Here is a 25,160-nt window from a genome sequence, read left to right as displayed (position 1 = left end):
CCCGCTACTGGTAATCTCTCCTCCTGCTACCAGCGCTCTCTCCTCCCGCTACCAACGATCTCTCCTCCTGCTACCAGTGATCTCTCCTCCTGCTACCAGTGATCTCTCCTCCTGCTACCGGTAATCTCTCCTCCCGCTACTAGTGATCTCTCCTCCCGCTACTGGTGATCTCTCCTCCTGCTACCAGTGATCTCTCCTCACGCTACTGGTGATCTCTCCTCCCGCTACCGATGATCTCTCCTTCCGCTACCGGTAATCTCTCCTCCTGCTACTAGTGATCTCTCCTCCTGCTACCAGTGCTCTCTCCTCCTGCTACCAGTGATCTCTCCTCCCGCTACCAGTAATCTCTCCTCCCGCTACCAGCGATCTCTCCTCCTGCTACCAGTGATCTCTCCTTCTGCTACCAGTGATCTCTCCTCCCGCTACCAGTAATCTCTCCTCCTGCTACCAGTGATCTCTCCTCACGCTACTGGTGATCTCTCCTCCCGCTACCGATGATCTCTCCTTCCGCTTCCGGTAATCTCTCCTCCTGCTACTAGTGATCTCTCCTCCTGCTACCAGCGCTCTCTCCTCCTGCTACCAGTGATCTCTCCTCCCGCTACCAGTAATCTCTCCTCCCGCTACCAGCGATCTCTCCTCCTGCTACCAGTGATCTCGACTCCTGCTACCAGTGATCTCTCCTCCTGCTACCGGTAATCTCTCCTCCCGCTACTAGTGATCTCTCCTCCCGCTACTGGTGATCTCTCCTCCCGCTACTGGTGATCTCTCCTCCCGCTACTGGTAATCTCTCCTCCCGCTACTGGTAATCTCTCCTCCTGCTACTAGTGATCTCTCCTCCTGCTACTAGTGATCTCTCCTCCTGCTACCAGCGCACTCTCCTCCTGCTAACAGTGATCTCTCCTCCTGCTAACAGTGATCTCTCCTCCTGCTACCAGTGATCTCTCCTCCCGCTACCAGTGATTTCTCCTCCTGCCACCAGTGATCTCTCCTCCTGCTACCAGTGATCTCTCCCCACGCTACTGGTGATCTCTCCTCCCGCTACCGATGATCTCTTCTTCCGCTACCGGTAATCTCTCCTCCTGCTACTAGTGATCTCTCCTCCTGCTACCAGCGCTCTCTCCTCCTGCTACCAGCGCTCTCTCCTCCTGCTACAAGTGATCTCTCCTCCTGCTACCAGCGCTCTCTCCTCCTGATACCAGTGATTTCTCCTCCTCCTACCAGTGATCTCTCCTCCTGCTACCAGTGATCTCTCCTCCCGCTACCAGTGATCTCTCCTCCTGCTACCAGTGATCTCTCCTCCTGCTACTAGTGATCGCTCCTTCCGCTACCGGTAATCTCTCCCCCCTCTACCAGTAATCTCTCCTCCTGCTACTAGTGATCTCTTCTCCTGCTACCAGTGATCTCTCCTTCTGCTACCGGTAATCTCTCCTCCCGCTACCAGTAATCTCTCCTCCTGCTACTAGTGATCTCTTCTCCTGCTACCAGTGATCTCTCTTCCTGCTACCAGTAATCTCTCCTCCTGCTACCAGTGATCTCTCCTCCCGCTACCAGTAATCTCTCCTCCTGCTACTAGTGATCTCTCCTCCCGCTACTGGTGATCTCTCCTCCCGCTACTGGTGATCTCTCCTCCCGCTACTGGTAATCTCTCCTCCCGCTACCAGTGATCTCTCCTCCCGCTAGCAGTGATCTCTCCTCCTGCTACCAGTGATCTCTCCTCCTGCTACCAGCGCTCTCTCCTCCCGCTAGCAGTAATCTATCCTCCTGCTACTAGTGATCTCTCCTCCCGCTACTGGTGATCTCTCCTCCCGCTACTGGTAATCTCTCCTCCTGCTACCAGCGCTCTCTCCTCCCGCTACCAACGATCTCTCCTCCTGCTACCAGTGATCTCTCCTCCTGCTACCAGTGATCTCTCCTCCTGCTACCGGTAATCTCTCCTCCCGCTACTAGTGATCTCTCCTCCCGCTACTGGTGATCTCTCCTCCTGCTACCAGTGATCTCTCCTCACGCTACTGGTGATCTCTCCTCCCGCTACCGATGATCTCTCCTTCCGCTACCGGTAATCTCTCCTCCTGCTACTAGTGATCTCTCCTCCTGCTACCAGTGCTCTCTCCTCCTGCTACCAGTGATCTCTCCTCCCGCTACCAGTAATCTCTCCTCCCGCTACCAGCGATCTCTCCTCCTGCTACCAGTGATCTCTCCTCCTGCTACTGGTGATCTCTCCTCCCGCTACTGGTGATCTCTCCTCCCGCTACCGGTAATCTCTCCTCCCGCTACCGGTAATCTCTCCTCCTGCTACTAGTGATCTCTCCTCCTGCTACTAGTGATCTCTCCTCCTGCTACCAGCGCACTCTCCTCCTGCTACCAGTGATCTCTCCTCCTGCTACCAGTGATCTCTCCTCCTGCTACCAGTGATCTCTCCTCCCGCTACCAGTGCTCTCTCCTCCCGCTACCAGTGATCTCTCCTCCTGCTACCAGTGATCTTTCCTCACGCTACTGGTGATCTCTCCTCCCGCTACCGATGATCTCTCCTTCTGCTACCGGTAATCTCTCCTCCTGCTACTAGTGATCTCTCCTCCTGCTACCAGCGCTCTCTCCTCCTGCTACCAGCGTTCTCTCCTCCTGCTACAACAAGTGATCTCTCCTCCTGCTACCAGCGCTCTCTCCTCCTGATACCAGTGATTTCTCCTCCTCCTACCAGTGATCTCTCCTCCTGCTACCAGTGATCTCTCCTCCCGCTACCAGTGATCTCTCCTCCTGCTACCAGTGATCTCTCCTCCTGCTACTAGTGATCGCTCCTTCCGCTACCGGTAATCTCTCCTCCCTCTACCAGTAATCTCTCCTCCTGCTACTAGTGATCTCTTCTCCTGCTACCAGTGATCTCTCCTTCCGCTACCGGTAATCTCTCCTCCCTCTACCAGTAATCTCTCCTCCTGCTACTAGTGATCTCTTCTCCTGCTACCAGTGATCTCTCTTCCTGCTACCAGTAATCTCTCCTCCTGCTACCAGTGATCTCTCCTCCCGCTACCAGTAATCTCTCCTCCTGCTACTAGTGATCTCTCCTCCCGCTACTGGTGATCTCTCCTCCCGCTACTGGTAATCTCTCCTCCCGCTACCAGTGATCTCTCCTCCCGCTAGCAGTGATCTCTCCTCCTGCTACCAGTGATCTCTCCTCCTGCTACCAGCGCTCTCTCCTCCCACTACCAGTAATCTCTCCTCCTGCTACTAGTGATCTCTCCTCCTGCTACTGGTGATCTCTCCTCCCGCTACCAGTGATCTCTCCTCCCGCTGCCAGTGATCTCTCCTCCTACTACCAGTAATCTCTCCTCCTACTACCAGTAATCTCTCCTCCTGTTACCAGTGATCTCTCCTCCTACTACCAGTAATCTCTCCTCCTGATACCAGTGGTCTCTCCTCCTACTACCAGTAATCTCTCCTCCTGTTACCAGTGATCTCTCCTCCTGCTAACAGTAATCTCTCCTCCTGCTACTAGTGATCTCTCCTCCTGCTACCAGCGCTCTCTCCTCCTGCTACCAGTGATCTCTCCTCCCGCTACCAGTGATCTCTCCTCCTGCTACCAGTGATCTCTCCTCCCGCTACCAGTAATCTCTCCTCCGGCTACTAGTGATCTCTCCTCCCGCTACTGGTGATCTCTCCTCCCACTACTGGTGATCTCTCCTCCCGCTACCAGTGATCTCTCCTCCTGCTACCAGCGCTCTCTCCTCCTGCTACCAGCGTTCTCTCCTCCTGCTACCAGTGATCTCTCCTCCTGCTACCGGTAATCTCTCCTCCCGCTACTAGTGATCTCTCCTCCTGCTACTAGTGATCTCTCCTCCTGCTACCAGCGCACTCTCCTCCTGCTACCAGTGATCTCTCCTTCTGCTACCAGTGATCTCTCCTCCTGCTACCAGTGATCTCTCCTCCTGCTACCAGTAATCTCTCCTCCTGCTACCAGTTATCTCTCCTCTTGCTACCAGTGATCTCTCCTCTTGCTACCAGTGATCTCTCCTCCCGCTACCAGTATCTCTCCTCCCGCTACCAGTGATCTCTCCTCCTGCTACCAGTGATCTCTCCTCCCGCTAGCAGTGATCTCTCCTCCCGCTACCAGTGATCTCTCCTCCTGCTACTAGTGATCTCTCCTCCTGCTACCAGTGATCTCTCCTCCCGCTAGCAGTAATCTCTCCTCCCGCTACCAGTGATCTCTCCTCCTGCTACCAGTGATCTCTCCTCCCGCTAGCAGTGATCTCTCCTCCCGCTACCAGTGATCTCTCCTCCTGCTACCAGTGATCTCTCCTCCCGCTACCAGTGATCTCTCCTCCTGCTACCAGTGGTCTCGCCTCCCGCTACCAGTGATCTCTCCTCCCGCTAGCAGTGATCTCTCCTCCCGCTACCAGTGATCTCTCCTCCCGCTACCAGTGATCTCTCCTCCCGCTACCAGTGATCTCTCCTCCTGCTACCAGTGATCTCTCCTCCCGCTACCAGTGATCTCTCCTCCTGCTACCAGTGATCTCTCCTCCCGCTACCAGTGATTTCTCCTCCTGCTACTAGTGATCTCTCCTCCCGCTACCAGTGATCTCTCCTCCTGCTACCAGTGATCTCTCCTCCCGCTACCAGTGATCTCTCCTCCTGCTACCAGTAATCTCTCCTCCTGCTACCAGTGATCTCTCCTCCTGCTACTAGTGATCTCTCCTCCCGCTACCAGTGATCTCTCCTCCTGCTACCAGTGATCTCTCCTCCCGCTAGCAGTGATCTCTCCTCCTGCTACCAGTGATCTCTCCTCCTGCTACCAGTAATCTCTCCTCCTGCTACCAGTAATCTCTCCTCCTGCTACTAGTGATCTCTCCTCCCGCTACCAGTGATCTTTCCTCCCGCTACCAGTGATCTCTCCTCCCGCTAGCAGTGATCTCTCCTCCTGCTACCAGTGATCTCTCCTCCCGCAAGCAGTGATCTCTCCTCCCGCTACCAGTGATCTCTCCTCCTGCTACTAGTGATCTCTCCTCCTGCTACCAGTGATCTCTCCTCCCGCTAGCAGTAATCTCTCCTCCCGCTACCAGTGATCTCTCCTCCTGCTACCAGTGATCTCTCCTCCTGCTACCAGCGCTCTCTCCTCCTGCTACCAGCGCTCTCTCCTCCTGCTACCAGTGATCTCTCCTCCCGCTACCAGTGATCTCTCCTCCTGCTACCAGTGATCTCTCCTCCCGCTACCAGTAATCTCTCCTCCTGCTACCAGTGATCTCTCCTCCTGCTACCAGTGATCTCTCCTCCTGCTACCGGTAATCTCTCCTCCCGCTACTAGTGATCTCTCCTCCTGCTACTAGTGATCTCTCCTCCTGCTACCAGCGCACTCTCCTCCTGCTACCAGTGATCTCTCCTTCTGCTACCAGTGATCTCTCCTCCTGCTACCAGTAATCTCTCCTCCTGCTACCAGTAATCTCTCCTCCTGCTACCAGTAATCTCTCCTCCTGCTACCAGTTTTCTCTCCTCCTGCTACCAGTGATCTCTCCTCCTGCTACCAGTAATCTCTCCTCCTGCTACTAGTGATCTCTCCTCCCGCTACCAGTGATCTCTCCTCCCACTACCAGGGATCTCTCCTCCTGCTACCAGTGATCTCTCCTCCCGCTAGCAGTGATCTCTCCTCCCGCTACCAGTGATCTCTCCTCCTGCTACTAGTGATCTCTCCTCCTGCTACCAGTGATCTCTCCTCCCGCTAGCAGTAATCTCTCCTCCCGCTACCAGTGATCTCTCCTCCTGCTACCAGTGATCTCTCCTCCCGCTAGCAGTAATCTCTCCTCCCGCTACCAGTGATCTCTCCTCCTGCTACCAGTGATCTCTCCTCCCGCTACCAGTGATCTCTCCTCCTGCTACCAGTGATCTCGCCTCCCGCTACCAGTGATCTCTCCTCCCGCTAGCAGTGATCTCTCCTCCCGCTACCAGTGATCTCTCCTCCCGCTACCAGTGATCTCTCCTCCCGCTACCAGTGATCTCTCCTCCCGCTACCAGTGATCTCTCCTCCTGCTACCAGTGATCTCTCCTCCCGCTACCAGTGATCTCTCCTCCTGCTACCAGTGATCTCTCCTCCCGCTACCAGTAATCTCTCCTCCTGCTACCAGTGATCTCTCCTCCTGCTACCAGTGATCTCTCCTCCTGCTACCAGTGATCTCTCCTCCCGCTACCAGTGATCTCTCCTCCTGCTACCAGTGATCTCTCCTCCTGCTACTAGTGATCTCTCCTTCCGCTACCGGTAATCTCTCCTCCCTCTACCAGTAATTTCTCCTCCTGCTACTAGTGATCTCTTCTCCTGCTACCAGTGATCTCTCCTTCCGCTACCGGTAATCTCTCCTCCTGCTACCAGTGATCTCTCCTCCTGCTACCGGTAATCTCTCCTCCTGCTACCAGTAATCTCTCCTCCTGCTACCAGTAATCTCTCCTCCTGCTACCAGTGATCTCTCCTCCCGCTACCAGTAATCTCTCCTCCTGCTAGCAGTAATCTCTCTTCCTGCTACCAGTGATCTCTCCTCCTGCTACCAGCGCTCTCTCCTCCTGCTACCAGCGCTCTCTCCTCCTGCTACCAATGATCTCTCCTCCCGCTACCAGTAATCTCTCCTCCTGCTACTAGTGATCTCTCCTCCCGCTACTGGTGATCTCTCCTTCCGCTACCGGTAATCTCTCCTCCTGCTACCAGTGATCTCTCCTCCTGCTACCGGTAATCTCTCCTCCTGCTACCAGTAATCTCTCCTCCTGCTACCAGTAATCTCTCCTCCTGCTACCAGTGATCTCTCCTCCCGCTACCAGTAATCTCTCCTCCTGCTAGCAGTAATCTCTCTTCCTGCTACCAGTGATCTCTCCTCCTGCTACCAGCGCTCTCTCCTCCTGCTACCAGCGCTCTCTCCTCCTGCTACCAGTGATCTCTCCTCCCGCTACCAGTAATCTCTCCTCCTGCTACCAGTGATCTCTCCTCCTGCTACCAGTGATCTCTCCTCCTGCTACCGGTAATCTCTCCTCCCGCTACTAGTGATCTCTCCTCCCGCTACTGGTGATCTCTCCTCCCGCTACTGGTGATCTCTCCTCCCGCTGCCGGTAATCTCTCCTCCCGCTACCAGTAATCTCTCCTCCTGCTACTAGTGATCTCTCCTCCTGCTACTAGTGATCTCTCCTCCTGCTACCAGCGCACTCTCCTCCTGCTACCAGTGATCTCTCCTCCTGCTACCAGTGATCTCTCCTCCTGCTACCAGTGATCTCTCCTCCCGCTACCAGTGATCTCTCCTCCCGCTACCAGTGATCTCTCCTCCTGCTAATAGTGATCTCTCCTCAAGCTACTGGTGATCTCTCCTCCCGCTACCGATGATCTCTCCTTCCGCTACCGGTAATCTCTCCTCCTGCTACTAGTGATCTCTCCTCCTGCTACCAGTAATCTCTCCTACTGCTACTAGTGATCTCTCCTCCTGCTACCAGTGATCTCTCCTCCCGCTACCAGTAATCTCTCCTCCTGCTACCAGTGATCTCTCCTCACGCTACTGGTGATCTCTCCTCCCGCTACCGAGGATCTCTCCTTCCGCTACCGGTAATCTCTCCTCCTGCTACTAGTGATCTCTCCTCCTGCTACCAGCGCTCTCTCCTCCTGCTACCAGTGATCTCTCCTCCTGCTACCAGCGCTCTCTCCTCCTGCTACCAGTGATCTCTCCTCCTCCTACCAGTGATCTCTCCTCCTGCTACCAGTGATCTCTCCTCCCGCTACCAGTGATCTCTCCTCCTGCTACCAGTGATCTCTCCTCCTGCTACTAGTGATCTCTCCTTCCGCTACCGGTAATCTCTCCTCCCTCTACCAGTAATCTCTCCTCCTGCTACTAGTGATCTCTTCTCCTGCTACCAGTGATCTCTCTTCCTGCTACCAGTAATCTCTCCTCCTGCTACCAGTGATCTCTCCTCCCGCTACCAGTAATCTCTCCTCCTGCTACTAGTGATATCTCCTCCCGCTACTGGTGATCTCTCCTCCCGCTACTGGTAATTTCTCCTCCCGCTACCAGTGATCTCTCCTCCCGCTAGCAGTGATCTCTCCTCCTGCTACCAGTGATCTCTCCTCCTGCTACCAGCGCTCTCTCCTCCTGCTACCAGCGCTCTCTCCTCCTGCTACCAGTGATCTCTCCTCCCGCTACCAGTGATCTCTCCTCCTGCTACCAGTGATCTCTCCTCACGCTACTGGTGATCTCTCCTCCCGCTACCGATGATCTCTCCTTCCGCTACCGGTGATCTCTCCTCCTGCTACTAGTGATGTCTCCTCCTGCTAGCAGCGCTCTCTCCTCCTGCTACCAGTGATCTCTCCTCCTGCTACCAGTGATCTCTCCTCCTGCTACCAGTGATCTCTTCTCCCGCTAACAGTGATCTCTCCTCCTGCTACCAGTGATCTCTCCTCCTGCTACTAGTGATCTCTCCTTCAGCTACCGGTAATCTCTCCTCCCTCTACCAGTAATCTCTCCTCCTGCTACTAGTGATCTCTTCTCCAGCTACCAGTGATCTCTCCTTCCGCTACCGGTAATCTCTCCTCCTGCTACCAGTGATCTCTCCTCCTGCTACCAGTAATCTCTCCTCCTGCTACCAGTGATCTCTCCTCCCGCTACCAGTGATCTCTCCTCCTGCTACCAGTGATCTCTCCTCCTGCTACTAGTGATCTCTCCTTCAGCTACCGGTAATCTCTCCTCCCTCTACCAGTAATCTCTCCTCCTGCTACTAGTGATCTCTTCTCCTGCTACCAGTGATCTCTCCTTCCGCTACCGGTAATCTGTCCTCCTGCTACCAGTGATCTCTCCTCCTGCTACCAGTAATCTCTCCTCCTGCTACCGGTAATCTCTCCTCCTGCTACCAGTAATCTCTCCTCCTGCTACCAGTGATCTCTCCTCCCGCTACCAGTAATCTCTCCTCCTGCTAGCAGTGATCTCTCCTCCTGCTAGCAGTGATCTCTACTCCTGCTAGCAGTGATCTCTCCTCCTGCTACCAGCGCTCTCTCCTCCTGCTACCAGCGCTCTCTCCTCCTGCTACCAGTGATCTCTCCTCCCGCTACCAGTAATCTCTCCTACTGCTACTAGTGATCTCTCCTCCCGCTACTGGTGATCTCTCCTCCCGCTACTGGTAATCTATCCTCCTGCTACCAGCGCTCTCTCCTCCCGCTACCAGCGATCTCTCCTCCTGCTACCAGTGATCTCTCCTCCTGCTACCAGTGATCTCTCCTCCTGCTACCGGTAATCTCTCCTCCCGCTACTAGTGATCTCTCCTCCCGCTACTAGTGATCTCTCCTCCCGCTACTGGTGATCTCTCCTCCCGCTACTGGTGATCTCTCCTCCCGCTACCGGTAATCTCTCCTCCCACTACCAGTAATCTCTCCTCCTGCTACTAGTGATCTCTCCTCCTGCTACTAGTGATCTCTCCTCCTGCTAGCAGCGCTCTCTCCTCCTGCTACCAGTGATCTCTCCTCCTGCTACCAGTGATCTCTCCTCCTGCTACCAGTGATCTCTCCTCCTGCTACCGGTAATCTCTCCTCCCGCTACTAGTGATCTCTCCTCCCGCTACTGGTGATCTCTCCTCCCGCTACTGGTCCCGCTACTAGTGATCTCTCCTCCCGCTACTGGTGATCTCTCCTCCCGCTACTGGTGATCTCTCCTCCCGCTACCGGTAATCTCTCCTCCCGCTACCGATGATCTCTCCTTCCGCTACCGGTGATCTCTCCTCCTGCTACTAGTGATCTCTCCTCCTGCTAGCAGCGCTCTCTCCTCCTGCTACCAGTGATCTCTCCTCCTGCTACCAGTGATCTCTCCTCCTGCTACCAGTGATCTCTTCTCCCGCTACCAGTGATCTCTCCTCCTGCTACCAGTGATCTCTCCTCCTGCTACTAGTGATCTCTCCTTCAGCTACCGGTAATCTCTCCTCCCGCTACCAGTAATCTCTCCTCCTGCTACTAGTGATCTCTCCTCCTGCTACTAGTGATCTCTCCTCCTGCTACCAGCGCACTCTCCTCCTGCTACCAGTGATCTCTCCTCCTGCTACCAGTAATCTCTCCTCCTGCTACCAGTGATCTCTCCTCCCGCTACCAGTGATCTCTCCTCCCGCTACCAGTGATCTCTCCTCCTGCTACCAGTGATCTCTGCTCACGCTACTGGTGATCTCTCCTCCCGCTACCGATGATCTCTCCTTCCGCTACCGGTAATCTCTCCTCCTGCTACTAGTGATCTCTCCTCCTGCTACCAGCGCTCTCTCCTCCTGCTACCAGTGATCTCTCCTCCCGCTACCAGTAATCTCTCCTCCTGCTACCAGTGATCTCTCCTCACGCTACTGGTGATCTCTCCTCCCGCTACCGATGATCTCTCCTTCCGCTTCCGGTAATCTCTCCTCCTGCTACTAGTGATCTCTCCTCCTGCTACCAGCGCTCTCTCCTCCTGCTACCAGTGATCTCTCCTCCCGCTACCAGTAATCTCTCCTCCCGCTACCAGCGATCTCTCCTCCTGCTACCAGTGATCTCGACTCCTGCTACCAGTGATCTCTCCTCCTGCTACCGGTAATCTCTCCTCCCGCTACTAGTGATCTCTCCTCCCGCTACTGGTGATCTCTCCTCCCGCTACTGGTGATCTCTCCTCCCGCTACTGGTAATCTCTCCTCCCGCTACCGGTAATCTCTCCTCCTGCTACTAGTGATCTCTCCTCCTGCTACTAGTGATCTCTCCTCCTGCTACCAGCGCACTCTCCTCCTGCTAACAGTGATCTCTCCTCCTGCTAACAGTGATCTCTCCTCCTGCTACCAGTGATCTCTCCTCCCGCTACCAGTGATTTCTCCTCCTGCCACCAGTGATCTCTCCTCCTGCTACCAGTGATCTCTCCCCACGCTACTGGTGATCTCTCCTCCCGCTACCGATGATCTCTTCTTCCGCTACCGGTAATCTCTCCTCCTGCTACTAGTGATCTCTCCTCCTGCTACCAGCGCTCTCTCCTCCTGCTACCAGCGCTCTCTCCTCCTGCTACAAGTGATCTCTCCTCCTGCTACCAGCGCTCTCTCCTCCTGATACCAGTGATTTCTCCTCCTCCTACCAGTGATCTCTCCTCCTGCTACCAGTGATCTCTCCTCCCGCTACCAGTGATCTCTCCTCCTGCTACCAGTGATCTCTCCTCCTGCTACTAGTGATCGCTCCTTCCGCTACCGGTAATCTCTCCCCCCTCTACCAGTAATCTCTCCTCCTGCTACTAGTGATCTCTTCTCCTGCTACCAGTGATCTCTCCTTCTGCTACCGGTAATCTCTCCTCCCGCTACCAGTAATCTCTCCTCCTGCTACTAGTGATCTCTTCTCCTGCTACCAGTGATCTCTCTTCCTGCTACCAGTAATCTCTCCTCCTGCTACCAGTGATCTCTCCTCCCGCTACCAGTAATCTCTCCTCCTGCTACTAGTGATCTCTCCTCCCGCTACTGGTGATCTCTCCTCCCGCTACTGGTGATCTCTCCTCCCGCTACTGGTAATCTCTCCTCCCGCTACCAGTGATCTCTCCTCCCGCTAGCAGTGATCTCTCCTCCTGCTACCAGTGATCTCTCCTCCTGCTACCAGCGCTCTCTCCTCCCGCTAGCAGTAATCTATCCTCCTGCTACTAGTGATCTCTCCTCCCGCTACTGGTGATCTCTCCTCCCGCTACTGGTAATCTCTCCTCCTGCTACCAGCGCTCTCTCCTCCCGCTACCAACGATCTCTCCTCCTGCTACCAGTGATCTCTCCTCCTGCTACCAGTGATCTCTCCTCCTGCTACCGGTAATCTCTCCTCCCGCTACTAGTGATCTCTCCTCCCGCTACTGGTGATCTCTCCTCCTGCTACCAGTGATCTCTCCTCACGCTACTGGTGATCTCTCCTCCCGCTACCGATGATCTCTCCTTCCGCTACCGGTAATCTCTCCTCCTGCTACTAGTGATCTCTCCTCCTGCTACCAGCGCTCTCTCCTCCTGCTACCAGTGATCTCTCCTCCCGCTACCAGTAATCTCTCCTCCCGCTACCAGCGATCTCTCCTCCTGCTACCAGTGATCTCTCCTCCTGCTACTGGTGATCTCTCCTCCCGCTACTGGTGATCTCTCCTCCCGCTACCGGTAATCTCTCCTCCCGCTACCGGTAATCTCTCCTCCTGCTACTAGTGATCTCTCCTCCTGCTACTAGTGATCTCTCCTCCTGCTACCAGCGCACTCTCCTCCTGCTACCAGTGATCTCTCCTCCTGCTACCAGTGATCTCTCCTCCTGCTACCAGTGATCTCTCCTCCCGCTACCAGTGCTCTCTCCTCCCGCTACCAGTGATCTCTCCTCCTGCTACCAGTGATCTTTCCTCACGCTACTGGTGATCTCTCCTCCCGCTACCGATGATCTCTCCTTCTGCTACCGGTAATCTCTCCTCCTGCTACTAGTGATCTCTCCTCCTGCTACCAGCGCTCTCTCCTCCTGCTACCAGCGTTCTCTCCTCCTGCTACAAGTGATCTCTCCTCCTGCTACCAGCGCTCTCTCCTCCTGATACCAGTGATTTCTCCTCCTCCTACCAGTGATCTCTCCTCCTGCTACCAGTGATCTCTCCTCCCGCTACCAGTGATCTCTCCTCCTGCTACCAGTGATCTCTCCTCCTGCTACTAGTGATCGCTCCTTCCGCTACCGGTAATCTCTCCTCCCTCTACCAGTAATCTCTCCTCCTGCTACTAGTGATCTCTTCTCCTGCTACCAGTGATCTCTCCTTCCGCTACCGGTAATCTCTCCTCCCTCTACCAGTAATCTCTCCTCCTGCTACTAGTGATCTCTTCTCCTGCTACCAGTGATCTCTCTTCCTGCTACCAGTAATCTCTCCTCCTGCTACCAGTGACCTCTCCTCCCGCTACCAGTAATCTCTCCTCCTGCTACTAGTGATCTCTCCTCCCGCTACTGGTGATCTCTCCTCCCGCTACTGGTAATCTCTCCTCCCGCTACCAGTGATCTCTCCTCCCGCTAGCAGTGATCTCTCCTCCTGCTACCAGTGATCTCTCCTCCTGCTACCAGCGCTCTCTCCTCCCACTACCAGTAATCTCTCCTCCTGCTACTAGTGATCTCTCCTCCTGCTACTGGTGATCTCTCCTCCCGCTACCAGTGATCTCTCCTCCCGCTGCCAGTGATCTCTCCTCCTACTACCAGTAATCTCTCCTCCTACTACCAGTAATCTCTCCTCCTGTTACCAGTGATCTCTCCTCCTACTACCAGTAATCTCTCCTCCTGATACCAGTGGTCTCTCCTCCTACTACCAGTAATCTCTCCTCCTGTTACCAGTGATCTCTCCTCCTGCTAACAGTAATCTCTCCTCCTGCTACTAGTGATCTCTCCTCCTGCTACCAGCGCTCTCTCCTCCTGCTACCAGTGATCTCTCCTCCCGCTACCAGTGATCTCTCCTCCTGCTACCAGTGATCTCTCCTCCCGCTACCAGTAATCTCTCCTCCGGCTACTAGTGATCTCTCCTCCCGCTACTGGTGATCTCTCCTCCCACTACTGGTGATCTCTCCTCCCGCTACCAGTGATCTCTCCTCCTGCTACCAGCGCTCTCTCCTCCTGCTACCAGCGTTCTCTCCTCCTGCTACCAGTGATCTCTCCTCCTGCTACCGGTAATCTCTCCTCCCGCTACTAGTGATCTCTCCTCCTGCTACTAGTGATCTCTCCTCCTGCTACCAGTGATCTCTCCTTCTGCTACCAGTGATCTCTCCTCCTGCTACCAGTAATCTCTCCTCCTGCTACCAGTAATCTCTCCTCCTGCTACCAGTTATCTCTCCTCTTGCTACCAGTGATCTCTCCTCTTGCTACCAGTGATCTCTCCTCCCGCTACCAGTATCTCTCCTCCCGCTACCAGTGATCTCTCCTCCTGCTACCAGTGATCTCTCCTCCCGCTAGCAGTGATCTCTCCTCCCGCTACCAGTGATCTCTCCTCCTGCTACTAGTGATCTCTCCTCCTGCTACCAGTGATCTCTCCTCCCGCTAGCAGTAATCTCTCCTCCCGCTACCAGTGATCTCTCCTCCTGCTACCAGTGATCTCTCCTCCCGCTAGCAGTAATCTCTCCTCCCGCTACCAGTGATCTCTCCTCCTGCTACCAGTGATCTCTCCTCCCGCTACCAGTGATCTCTCCTCCTGCTACCAGTGGTCTCGCCTCCCGCTACCAGTGATCTCTCCTCCCGCTAGCAGTGATCTCTCCTCCCGCTACCAGTGATCTCTCCTCCCGCTACCAGTGATCTCTCCTCCCGCTACCAGTGATCTCTCCTCCTGCTACCAGTGATCTCTCCTCCCGCTACCAGTGATCTCTCCTCCTGCTACCAGTGATCTCTCCTCCCGCTACCAGTGATTTCTCCTCCTGCTACTAGTGATCTCTCCTCCCGCTACCAGTGATCTCTCCTCCTGCTACCAGTGATCTCTCCTCCCGCTACCAGTGATCTCTCCTCCTGCTACCAGTAATCTCTCCTCCTGCTACCAGTGATCTCTCCTCCTGCTACTAGTGATCTCTCCTCCCGCTACCAGTGATCTCTCCTCCTGCTACCAGTGATCTCTCCTCCCGCTAGCAGTGATCTCTCCTCCTGCTACCAGTGATCTCTCCTCCTGCTACCAGTAATCTCTCCTCCTGCTACCAGTAATCTCTCCTCCTGCTACTAGTGATCTCTCCTCCCGCTACCAGTGATCTTTCCTCCCGCTACCAGTGATCTCTCCTCCCGCTAGCAGTGATCTCTCCTCCTGCTACCAGTGATCTCTCCTCCCGCAAGCAGTGATCTCTCCTCCCGCTACCAGTGATCTCTCCTCCTGCTACTAGTGATCTCTCCTCCTGCTACCAGTGATCTCTCCTCCCGCTAGCAGTAATCTCTCCTCCCGCTACCAGTGATCTCTCCTCCTGCTACCAGCGATCTCTCCTCCTGCTACCAGCGCTCTCTCCTCCTGCTACCAGCGCTCTCTCCTCCTGCTACCAGTGATCTCTCCTCCCGCTACCAGTGATCTCTCCTCCTGCTACCAGTGATCTCTCCTCCCGCTACCAGTAATCTCTCCTCCTGCTACCAGTGATCTCTCCTCCTGCTACCAGTGATCTCTCCTCCTGCTACCGGTAATCTCTCCTCCCGCTACTAGTGATCTCTCCTCCTGCTACTAGTGATCTCTCCTCCTGCTACCAGCGCACTCTCCTCCTGCTACCAGTGATCTCTCCTTCTGCTACCAGTGATCTCTCCTCCTGCTACCAGTAATCTCTCCTCCTGCTACCAGTAATCTCTCCTCCTGCTACCAGTAATCTCTCCTCCTGCTACCAGTTTTCTCTCCTCCTGCTACCAGTGATCTCTCCTCCTGCTACCAGTAATCTCTCCTCCTGCTACTAGTGATCTCTCCTCCCGCTACCAGTGATCTCTCCTCCCACTACCAGGGATCTCTCCTCCTGCTACCAGTGATCTCTCCTCCCGCTAGCAGTGATCTCTCCTCCCGCTACCAGTGATCTCTCCTCCTGCTACTAGTGATCTCTCCTCCTGCTACCAGTGATCTCTCCTCCCGCTAGCAGTAATCTCTCCTCCCGCTACCAGTGATCTCTCCTCCTGCTACCAGTGATCTCTCCTCCCGCTAGCAGTAATCTCTCCTCCCGCTACCAGTGATCTCTCCTCCTGCTACCAGTGATCTCTCCTCCCGCTACCAGTGATCTCTCCTCCTGCTACCAGTGATCTCGCCTCCCGCTACCAGTGATCTCTCCTCCCGCTAGCAGTGATCTCTCCTCCCGCTACCAGTGATCTCTCCTCCCGCTACCAGTGATCTCTCCTCCCGCTACCAGTGATCTCTCCTCCCGCTACCAGTGATCTCTCCTCCTGCTACCAGTGATCTCTCCTCCCGCTACCAGTGATCTCTCCTCCTGCTACCAGTGATCTCTCCTCCCGCTACCAGTAATCTCTCCTCCTGCTACCAGTGATCTCTCCTCCTACCAGTGATCTCTCCTCCCGCTAGCAGTAATCTCTCCTCCCGCTACCAGTGATCTCTCCTCCTGCTACCAGTGATCTCTCCTCCCGCTACCAGTGATCTCTCCTCCTGCTACCAGTGATCTCGCCTCCTGCTACCAGTGATCTCTCCTCCCGCTAGCAGTGATCTCTCCTCCTGCTACCAGTGATCTCTCCTCCTGCTACTGGTGATCTCTCCTCCTGCTACTAGTGATCTCTCCTCCCGCTAGCAGTGATCTCTCCTCCTGCTACCAGCGCTCTCTCCTCCTGCTACCAGTGATCTCTCCTCCCGCTACCAGTGATCTCTCCTCCTGCTACCAGTAATCTCTCCTCCTGCTACCAGCGCTATCTCCTCCCGCTACCAGTAATCTCTCCTCCCGCTACCAGTGATCTCTCCTCCTGCTACCAGTGATCTCTCCTCCTGCTACTAGTGATCTCTCCTCCTGCTACCAGTGATCTCTCCTCCTGCTACTGGTGATCTCTCCTCCCGCTACCGGTGATCTCTCCTCCTGCTACCAGTGATCTCTCCTCCCGCTAGCAGTGATCTCTCCTTCCGCTAGCAGTAATCTCTCCTCCTGCTACCAGTGATCTCTCCTCCCGCTACCAGTGATCTCTCCTCCCGCTACCAGTAATCTCTCCTCCTGCTACTAGTGATCTCTCCTCCTGCTACCAGCGCTCTATCCTCCTGCTACCAGTGATCTCTCCTCCTGTTACCAGTGATCTCTCCTCCTGCTACTAGTGATCTCTCCTCCTGCTACTAGTGATCTCTCCTCCCGCTACCAGTGATCTCTCCTCCCGCTACCAGCGCTCTCTCCTCACGCTAGCAGTGATCTCTCCTCCTGCTACCAGTGATCTCTCCTCCTGCTACTAGTAATCTCTCCTCCCGCTACCAGTGATCTCTCCTCCTGCTACCAGTGATCTCTCCTCACGCTAGCAGTGATCTCTCCTCCCGCTAGCAGTGATCTCTCCTCCCGCTAGCAGTGATCTCTCCTCCCGCTACCAGTGATCTCTCCTCCTGCTACCAGTGATCTCTCCTCACGCTAGCAGTGATCTCTCCTCCCGCTAGCAGTGATCTCTCCTCCCGCTAGCAGTGATCTCTCCTCCTGCTACCAGTGATCTCTCCTCCTGCTACCAGTGATCTCTCCTCCTGCTACTAGTGATCTCTCCTCCCGCTACCAGTGATCTCTCCTCCCGCTACCAGCGCTCTCTCCTCCTGCTACCAGTGATCTCTCCTCCCGCTACCAGTGATCTCTCCTCACGCTAGCAGTGATCTCTCCTCCTGCTACCAGTGATCTCTCCTCCTGCTACTAGTGATCTCTCCTCCCGCTACCAGTGATCTCTCCTCCTGCTACCAGTGATCTCTCCTCCCGCTAGCAGTGATCTCTCCTCCTGCTACCAGTGATCTCTCCTCCTGCTACCAGTAATCTCTCCTCCTGCTACCAGTGATCTCTCCTCCTGCTACCAGTGATCTCTCCTCCTGCTACTAGTGATCTCTCCTCCCGCTACCAGTGATCTCTCCTCCCGCTACCAGTGATCTCTCCTCCCGCTAGCAGTGATCTCTCCTCCTGCTACCAGTGATCTCTCCTCCTGCTACTAGTGATCTCTCCTCCTGCTACCAGTGATCTCTCCTCCCGCTAGCAGTAATCTCTCCTCCTGCTACCAGTGATCTCTCCTCCTGCTACTAGTGATCTCTCCTCCCGCTACCAGTGATCTCTCCTCCTGCTACCAGTGATCTCTCCTCCCGCTAGCAGTGATCTCTCCTCCTGCTACCAGTGATCTCTCCTCCTGCTACCAGTAATCTCTCCTCCTGCTACCAGTAATCTCTCCTCCTGCTACTAGTGATCTCTCCTCCCGCTAGCAGTGATCTCTCCTCCTGCTACTAGTGATCTCTCCTCCCGCTAGCAGTGATCTCTCCTCCCGCTACCAGTGATCTCTCCTCCTGCTACTAGTGATCTATCCTCCTGCTACCAGTGATCTCTCCTCCCGCTAGCAGTAATCTCTCCTCCTGCTACCAGCGTTCTCTCCTCCTGCTACCAGCGCTCTCTCCTCCTGCTACCAGTGATCTCTCCTCCCACTACCAGTGATCTCTCCTCCTGCTACCAGTGATCTCTCCTCCCGCCACCAGTAATCTCTCCTCCTGCTACCAGTGATCTCTCCTCCTGCTACCAGTGATCTCTCCTCCTGCTACCGGTAATCTCTCCTCCCGCTACTAGTGATCTCTCCTCCTGCTACTAGTGATCTCTCCTCCTGCTACCAGCGCACTCTCCTCCTGCTACCAGTGATCTCTCCTTCTGCTACCAGTGATCTCTCCTCCTGCTACCAGTGATCTCTCCTCCTGCTACCAGTGATCTCTCCTCCCGCCACCAGTAATCTCTCCTCCTGCTACCAGTGATCTCTTCTCCTGCTACCAGTGATCTCTCCTCCTGCTACCGGTAATCTCTCCTCCCGCTACTAGTGATCTCTCCTCCTGCTACTAGTGATCTCTCCTCCTGCTACCAGCGCACTCTCCTCCTGCTACCAGTGATCTCTCCTTCTGCTACCAGTGATCTCTCCTCCTGCTACCAGTAATCTCTCCTCCTGCTACCAGTAATCTCTCCTCCTGCTACCAGTTATCTCTCCTCCTGCTACCAGTGATCTCTCCTCCTGCTACCAGTAATCTCTCCTCCTGCTACTAGTGATCTCTCCTCCCGCTACCAGTGATCTCTCCTCCTGCTACCAGTGATCTCTCCTCCCGCTAGCAGTGATCTCTCCTCCCGCTACCAGTGATCTCTCCTCCTGCTACTAGTGATCTCTCCTCCCGCTACCAGTGATCTCTCCTCCCGCTAGCAGTAATCTCTCCTCCCGCTACCAGTGATCTCTCCTCCTGCTACCAGTGATCTCTCCTCCCGCTAGCAGTAATCTCTCCTCCCGCTACCAGTGATCTCTCCTCCTGCTACCAGTGATCTCTCCTCCCGCTACCAGTGATCTCTCCTCCTGCTACCAGTGATCTCTCCTCCTGCCACCAGTAATCTCTCCTCCTGCTACCAGTGATCTCTCCTCCTGCTACCAGTGATCTCTCCTCCTGCTACCGGTAATCTCTCCTCCCGCTACTAGTGATCTCTCCTCCCGCTACTAGTGATCTCTCCTCCTGCTACTAGTGATCTCTCCTCCTGCTACCAGCGCACTCTCCTCCTGCTACCAGTGATCTCTCCTTCTGCTACCAGTGATCTCTCCTCCTGCTACCAGTAATCTCTCCTCCTGCTACCAGTAATCTCTCCTCCTGCTACCAGTAATCTCTCCTCCTGCTACCAGTTATCTCTCCTCTTGCTACCAGTGATCTCTCCTCCTGCTACCAGTAATCTCTCCTCCTGCTACTAGTGATCTCTCCTCCCGCTACCAGTGATCTCTCCTCCCGCTACCAGTGATCTCTCCTCCTGCTACCAGTGATCTCTCCTCCCGCTAGCAGTGATCTCTCCTCCCGCTACCAGTGATCTCTCCTCCCGCTACCAGTGATCTCTCCTCCTGCTACTAGTGATCTCTCCTCCTGCTACCAGTGATCTCTCCTCCCGCTAGCAGTAATCTCTCCTCCCGCTACCAGTGATCTCTCCTCCTGCTACCAGTGATCTCTCCTCCCGCTAGCAGTAATCTCTCCTCCCGCTACCAGTGATCTCTCCTCCTGCTACCAGTGATCTCTCCTCCCGCTACCAGTGATCTCTCCTCCTGCTACCAGTGATCTCGCCTCCCGCTACCAGTGATCTCTCCTCCCGCTAGCAGTGATCTCTCCTCCCGCTACCAGTGATCTCTCCTCCCGCTACCAGTGATCTCTCCTCCCGCTACCAGTGATCTCTCCTCCTGCTACCAGTGATCTCTCCTCCCGCTACCAGTGATCTCTCCTCCTGCTACCAGTGATCTCTCCTCCCGCTACCAGTGATTTCTCCTCCTGCTACTAGTGATCTCTCCTCCCGCTACCAGTGATCTCTCCTCCTGCTACCAGTGATCTCTCCTCCCGCTACCAGTGATCTCTCCTCCTGCTACCAGTAATCTCTCCTCCTGCTACCAGTGATCTCTCCTCCTGCTACTAGTGATCTCTCCTCCCGCTACCAGTGATCTCTCCTCCTGCTACCAGTGATCTCTCCTCCCGCTAGCAGTGATCTCTCCTCCTGCTACCAGTGATCTCTCCTCCTGCTACCAGTAATCTCTCCTCCTGCTACCAGTAATCTCTCCTCCTGCTACTAGTGATCTCTCCTCCCGCTACCAGTGATCTTTCCTCCCGCTACCAGTGATCTCTCCTCCCGCTAGCAGTGATCTCTCCTCCTGCTACCAGTGATCTCTCCTCCCGCTAGCAGTGATCTCTCCTCCCGCTACCAGTGATCTCTCCTCCTGCTACTAGTGATCTCTCCTCCTGCTACCAGTGATCTCTCCTCCCGCTAGCAGTAATCTCTCCTCCCGCTACCAGTGATCTCTCCTCCTGCTACCAGTGATCTCTCCTCCTGCTACCAGCGCTCTCTCCTCCTGCTACCAGCGCTCTCTCCTCCTGCTACCAGTGATCTCTCCTCCCGCTACCAGTGATCTCTCCTCCTGCTACCAGTGATCTCTCCTCCCGCTACCAGTAATCTCTCCTCCTGCTACCAGTGATCTCTCCTCCTGCTACCAGTGATCTCTCCTCCTGCTACCGGTAATCTCTCCTCCCGCTACTAGTGATCTCTCCTCCTGCTACTAGTGATCTCTCCTCCTGCTACCAGCGCACTCTCCTCCTGCTACCAGTGATCTCTCCTTCTGCTACCAGTGATCTCTCCTCCTGCTACCAGTAATCTCTCCTCCTGCTACCAGTAATCTCTCCTCCTGCTACCAGTAATCTCTCCTCCTGCTACCAGTTTTCTCTCCTCCTGCTACCAGTGATCTCTCCTCCTGCTACCAGTAATCTCTCCTCCTGCTACTAGTGATCTCTCCTCCCGCTACCAGTGATCTCTCCTCCCACTACCAGGGATCTCTCCTCCTGCTACCAGTGATCTCTCCTCCCGCTAGCAGTGATCTCTCCTCCCGCTACCAGTGATCTCTCCTCCTGCTACTAGTGATCTCTCCTCCTGCTACCAGTGATCTCTCCTCCCGCTAGCAGTAATCTCTCCTCCCGCTACCAGTGATCTCTCCTCCTGCTACCAGTGATCTCTCCTCCCGCTAGCAGTAATCTCTCCTCCCGCTACCAGTGATCTCTCCTCCTGCTACCAGTGATCTCTCCTCCCGCTACCAGTGATCTCTCCTCCTGCTACCAGTGATCTCGCCTCCCGCTACCAGTGATCTCTCCTCCCGCTAGCAGTGTCCTCTCCTCCCGCTACTAGTGATCTCTCCTCCCGCTACCAGTGATCTCTCCTCCCGCTACCAGTGATCTCTCCTCCCGCTAGCAGTGATCTCTCCTCCCGCTACCAGTGATCTCTCCTCCTGCTACTAGTGATCTCTCCTCCTGCTACCAGTGATCTCTCCTCCCGCTAGCAGTAATCTCTCCTCCCGCTACCAGTGATCTCTCCTCCTGCTACCAGTGATCTCTCCTCCCGCTAGCAGTAATCTCTCCTCCCGCTACCAGTGATCTCTCCTCCTGCTACCAGTGATCTCTCCTCCCGCTACCAGTGATCTCTCCTCCTGCTACCAGTGATCTCGCCTCCCGCTACCAGTGATCTCTCCTCCCGCTACCAGTGATCTCTCCTCCCGCTACCAGTGATCTCTCCTCCCGCTACCAGTGATCTCTCCTCCCGCTACCAGTGATCTCTCCTCCCGCTACCAGTGATCTCTCCTCCTGCTACCAGTGATCTCTCCTCCCGCTACCAGTGATCTCTCCTCCTGCTACCAGTGATCTCTCCTCCCGCTACCAATAATCTCTCCTCCTGCTACCAGTGATCTCTCCTCCCGCTAGCAGTGATCTCTCCTCCCGCTAGCAGTGATCTCTCCTCCCGCTAGCAGTGATCTCTTCTCCTGCTACCAGTGATCTCTCCTCCCGCTGGCAGTGATCTCTCCTCCCGCTACCGGTAATCTCTCCTCCTGCTACCGGTAATCTCTCCTCCCGCTACCAGTGATCTCTCCTCCCGCTACCAGTGATTTCTCCTCCTGCTACCGGTGATCTCTCCTCCCGCTACCAGTGATCTCTCCTCCTGCTACCAGTGATCTCTCCTCCTGCTACCAGTGATCTCGCCTCCCGCTACCAGTGATCTCTCCTCCCGCTACCAGTGATCTCTCCTTCTGCTACCAGTGATCTCTCCTCCTGCTACCAGTGATCTCTCCTCCCGCTACCAGTGATTTCTCCTCCTGCTACCGGTGATCTCTCCTCCCGCTACCAGTGATCTCTCCTCCTGCTACCAGTGATCTCTCCTCCTGCTACCAGTGATCTCGCCTCCCGCTACCAGTGATCTCTCCTCCCGCTACCAGTGATCTCTCCTTCTGCTACCAGTGATCTCTCCTCCTGCTACCAGTGATCTCTCCTCCCGCTACCAGTGATCTCTCCTCCCGCTGGCAGTGATCTCTCCTCCCGCTACCGGTAATCTCTCCTCCTGCTACCAGTGATCTCTCCTCCTGCTACCGGTAATCTCTCCTCCCGCTACCAGTGATCTCTCCTCCCGCTAGCAGTGATCTCTCCTCCCGCTAGCAGTGATCTCTTCTCCTGCTACCAGTGATCTCTCCTCCCGCTACCAGTGATCTCTCCTCCCGCTACCAGTGATCTCTCCTCCCGCTACCAGTGATCTCTCCTCCCGCTACCAGTGATCTCTCCTCCCGCTACCAGTGATCTCTCCTCCTGCTACCAGTAATCTATCTGTGTGTTTCAGGGTTGCCAGGGCCGACGAGGATTTCCTGGGCTGAAAGGAGACAAGGTATGATTATTATTGTGTATTGGAATGGGTATGGAATTTGTAGGTGATTAGTTGTACATAAATCAGATCTGCACCATGTGTGGAGCTGACATCGATTAGGGCTGTTCTCCTCCGTATGTTCTCCAGTCTGATTCTCGTGACGGGTATGATTGGTGAACGATTCCCCAATTATTCTCTGTGTGTGATTGGGAATCTCGCTGCCCTGTTTCTGCGATTTCCTCGGAAGGCACACTGAGCGCCTAGGTTTCGTTTTGCATGAAAGTTAATGGAAGTGCATGAAAACTGCCGCCAGCGGCTGCTACGCAACTCTCTGGCAATTATCCCAGTTTTATGTATTCATTTATTCTGAACTGAATCATCCAAAAAAATCGCAAATGCAATCGCTTCGCAAACAACTGCCAATGCATGAAAACGGCGCTGAAATACGGAAAACGTGCGGTGGAAGCGCGATCTTGCATGGAAAGGGGCCCAGTCCTCATTCCATCACAGGCTGTTTGTTTCTGTGTATTTAGTAGAATTTTATCTGTTTATCTTTTTATTTGCACAACATTTTTATGCACAGCTTAATGGAAAATGTTCTTTTAAATGCGCATCAAAAACCCAGAACTGAGGCAATAAAATGTTTCTTTTGTCAGGGGGATCCGGGGCCGATGGGAAGGACGGGGGTGACGGGGAATCCTGGACCTCGCGGCCCCCCCGGACTGCCCACTATCATGATGTGGAGTAACTCCCCGGAAGACCGCGCCGCTTTCTATGTAAGTCTGTGGACCAGTTCAGGATTGCTTGTGAAATGAGCTGAAATGAAGAATTAAAAGTTCTAATAACTGTCTGCTACTAACTTATCACCGTGTAACTTATCTCCTAACGTATCACCGTGTAACTTATCTCCTACTAACTTATCTCCTAAAAATCTATCTCCTACTAACTTATCAACTAGAAACCTATCTCCTACTAACTTATCACCTAGTACCTATCTCCTACTAACTTACCACCGTGTAACTTATCTCCTAAGGTATCACTGTGTAACTTATCTCCTACTAACTTATCTCCTAGAAACCTATCTCCTAAAACTTATCACCAACATTTCAGTAACGTATCTCCTACTAACTTATCACCTATTAACCTATCTCCTACTAACTTATCACCTAGTAACCTATCTCCTACCAACTTATCACCAACATTTCAGTAACGTATCTCCTACTAACTTATCACCTATTAACCTATCTCCTACTAACTTATCACCTAGAAATCTATCTCCTACTAACTTATCACCAACATTTCAGTAACTTATCTCCTACTAACGTATCACCTATTAACCTATCTCCTACTAACTTATCACCTAGAAACCTATCTCCTACTAACTTATCACCAACATTTCAGTAACTTATCTCCTACTAACGTATCACCTATTAACCTATCTCCTACTAACTTATCACCTAGAAACCTATCTCCTACTAACTTATCACCTAGTAACCTATCTCCTACTAACTTATCACCAACATTTCAGTAACTTATCTCCTACTAACTTATCAACTAGAACCCTATCTCCTACTAACTTATTTATTTATTTATTTATTTATTTGTTGTATTTATAAAGCGCCAACATATTGCGCAGCGCTGGACATTAATTTAGGTTACAGACAATATTTAGGGGTGACAAACAGCAATATGACAATACAGGAATACAAGAAAACCAGATCACACAGCACAGTATGAGTACACGGTAATGCTTAGTCAGTCACTGGATGGGAGCATGGAGATCACACAGCACAGTATGAGTACAAGGTAATGCTTAGTCACTGGATGGGAGCATGGAGATCACACAGCACAGTATGAGTACAAGGTAATGCTTAGTCAGTCACTGGATGGGAGCATGGAGTTAGGCAAGTTAGGTTCACTCAAATGCATAGCATGGGTGCACAGTAATAGAGGTGCATGATCAGGTAGGACACAAAAGGAGTGAGGACCCTGCCCAAAGGCTTACAATCTAGAGGGAGAGGTAGGGACACGAGAGGTAGGGGACCAGAGTTCGGCTGTGGGTTTAGAGCAATTGTGAGGGGTGGTAGGCAAGAGTGAAAAGGTGAGTTTTGAGGGCCTTCTTGAAGGTGTTGAAGGAGGGGGCTGCCCTAATGGGTGGAGGTAGGGAGTTCCATAGTGTCGGAGCGGCTCTTGAGAAGTCTTGGAGGCGTGCATGGGACTGGGTGATGCGGGGGACGGTCAGGCGAAGTTCATTGGAGGAGCGGAGTGAGCGGCTTGGTGTGTATCTCTGAGTAAGATCAGAAATGTAGGTTGGACAGGTTTTGTGGATGGATTTGTAGGTCAGACACAATATCTTGAATCTGATTCTGGACTGGATAGGAAGCCAGTGG

At 54.1% G+C, this 25,160-nt stretch overlaps 1 protein-coding gene across 1 annotated transcript in view; it reads left to right on the top strand.

Moving 5' to 3' along the window:
• Positions 1–25,160, top strand: part of LOC137527510 (collagen alpha-1(V) chain-like) — a 276,687-nt gene that overhangs the window by 245,365 nt on the left and 6,162 nt on the right. The window contains exons 7-8 of the mRNA XM_068248028.1: positions 22,747–22,791; positions 23,427–23,546. Of these exons, the coding sequence (XP_068104129.1) occupies positions 22,747–22,791; positions 23,427–23,546 (165 nt within the window). The remainder of the gene's footprint in view (positions 1–22,746; positions 22,792–23,426; positions 23,547–25,160) is intronic.

The sequence above is a fragment of the Hyperolius riggenbachi genome, chromosome 8, assembly GCF_040937935.1.
Source record: "Hyperolius riggenbachi isolate aHypRig1 chromosome 8, aHypRig1.pri, whole genome shotgun sequence".
NCBI classification, from domain to species: Eukaryota; Metazoa; Chordata; class Amphibia; order Anura; family Hyperoliidae; genus Hyperolius; species Hyperolius riggenbachi.
Note: the sequence above shows the minus strand (reverse complement) of the source record. Positions and strands in the feature narration are given on the sequence as shown.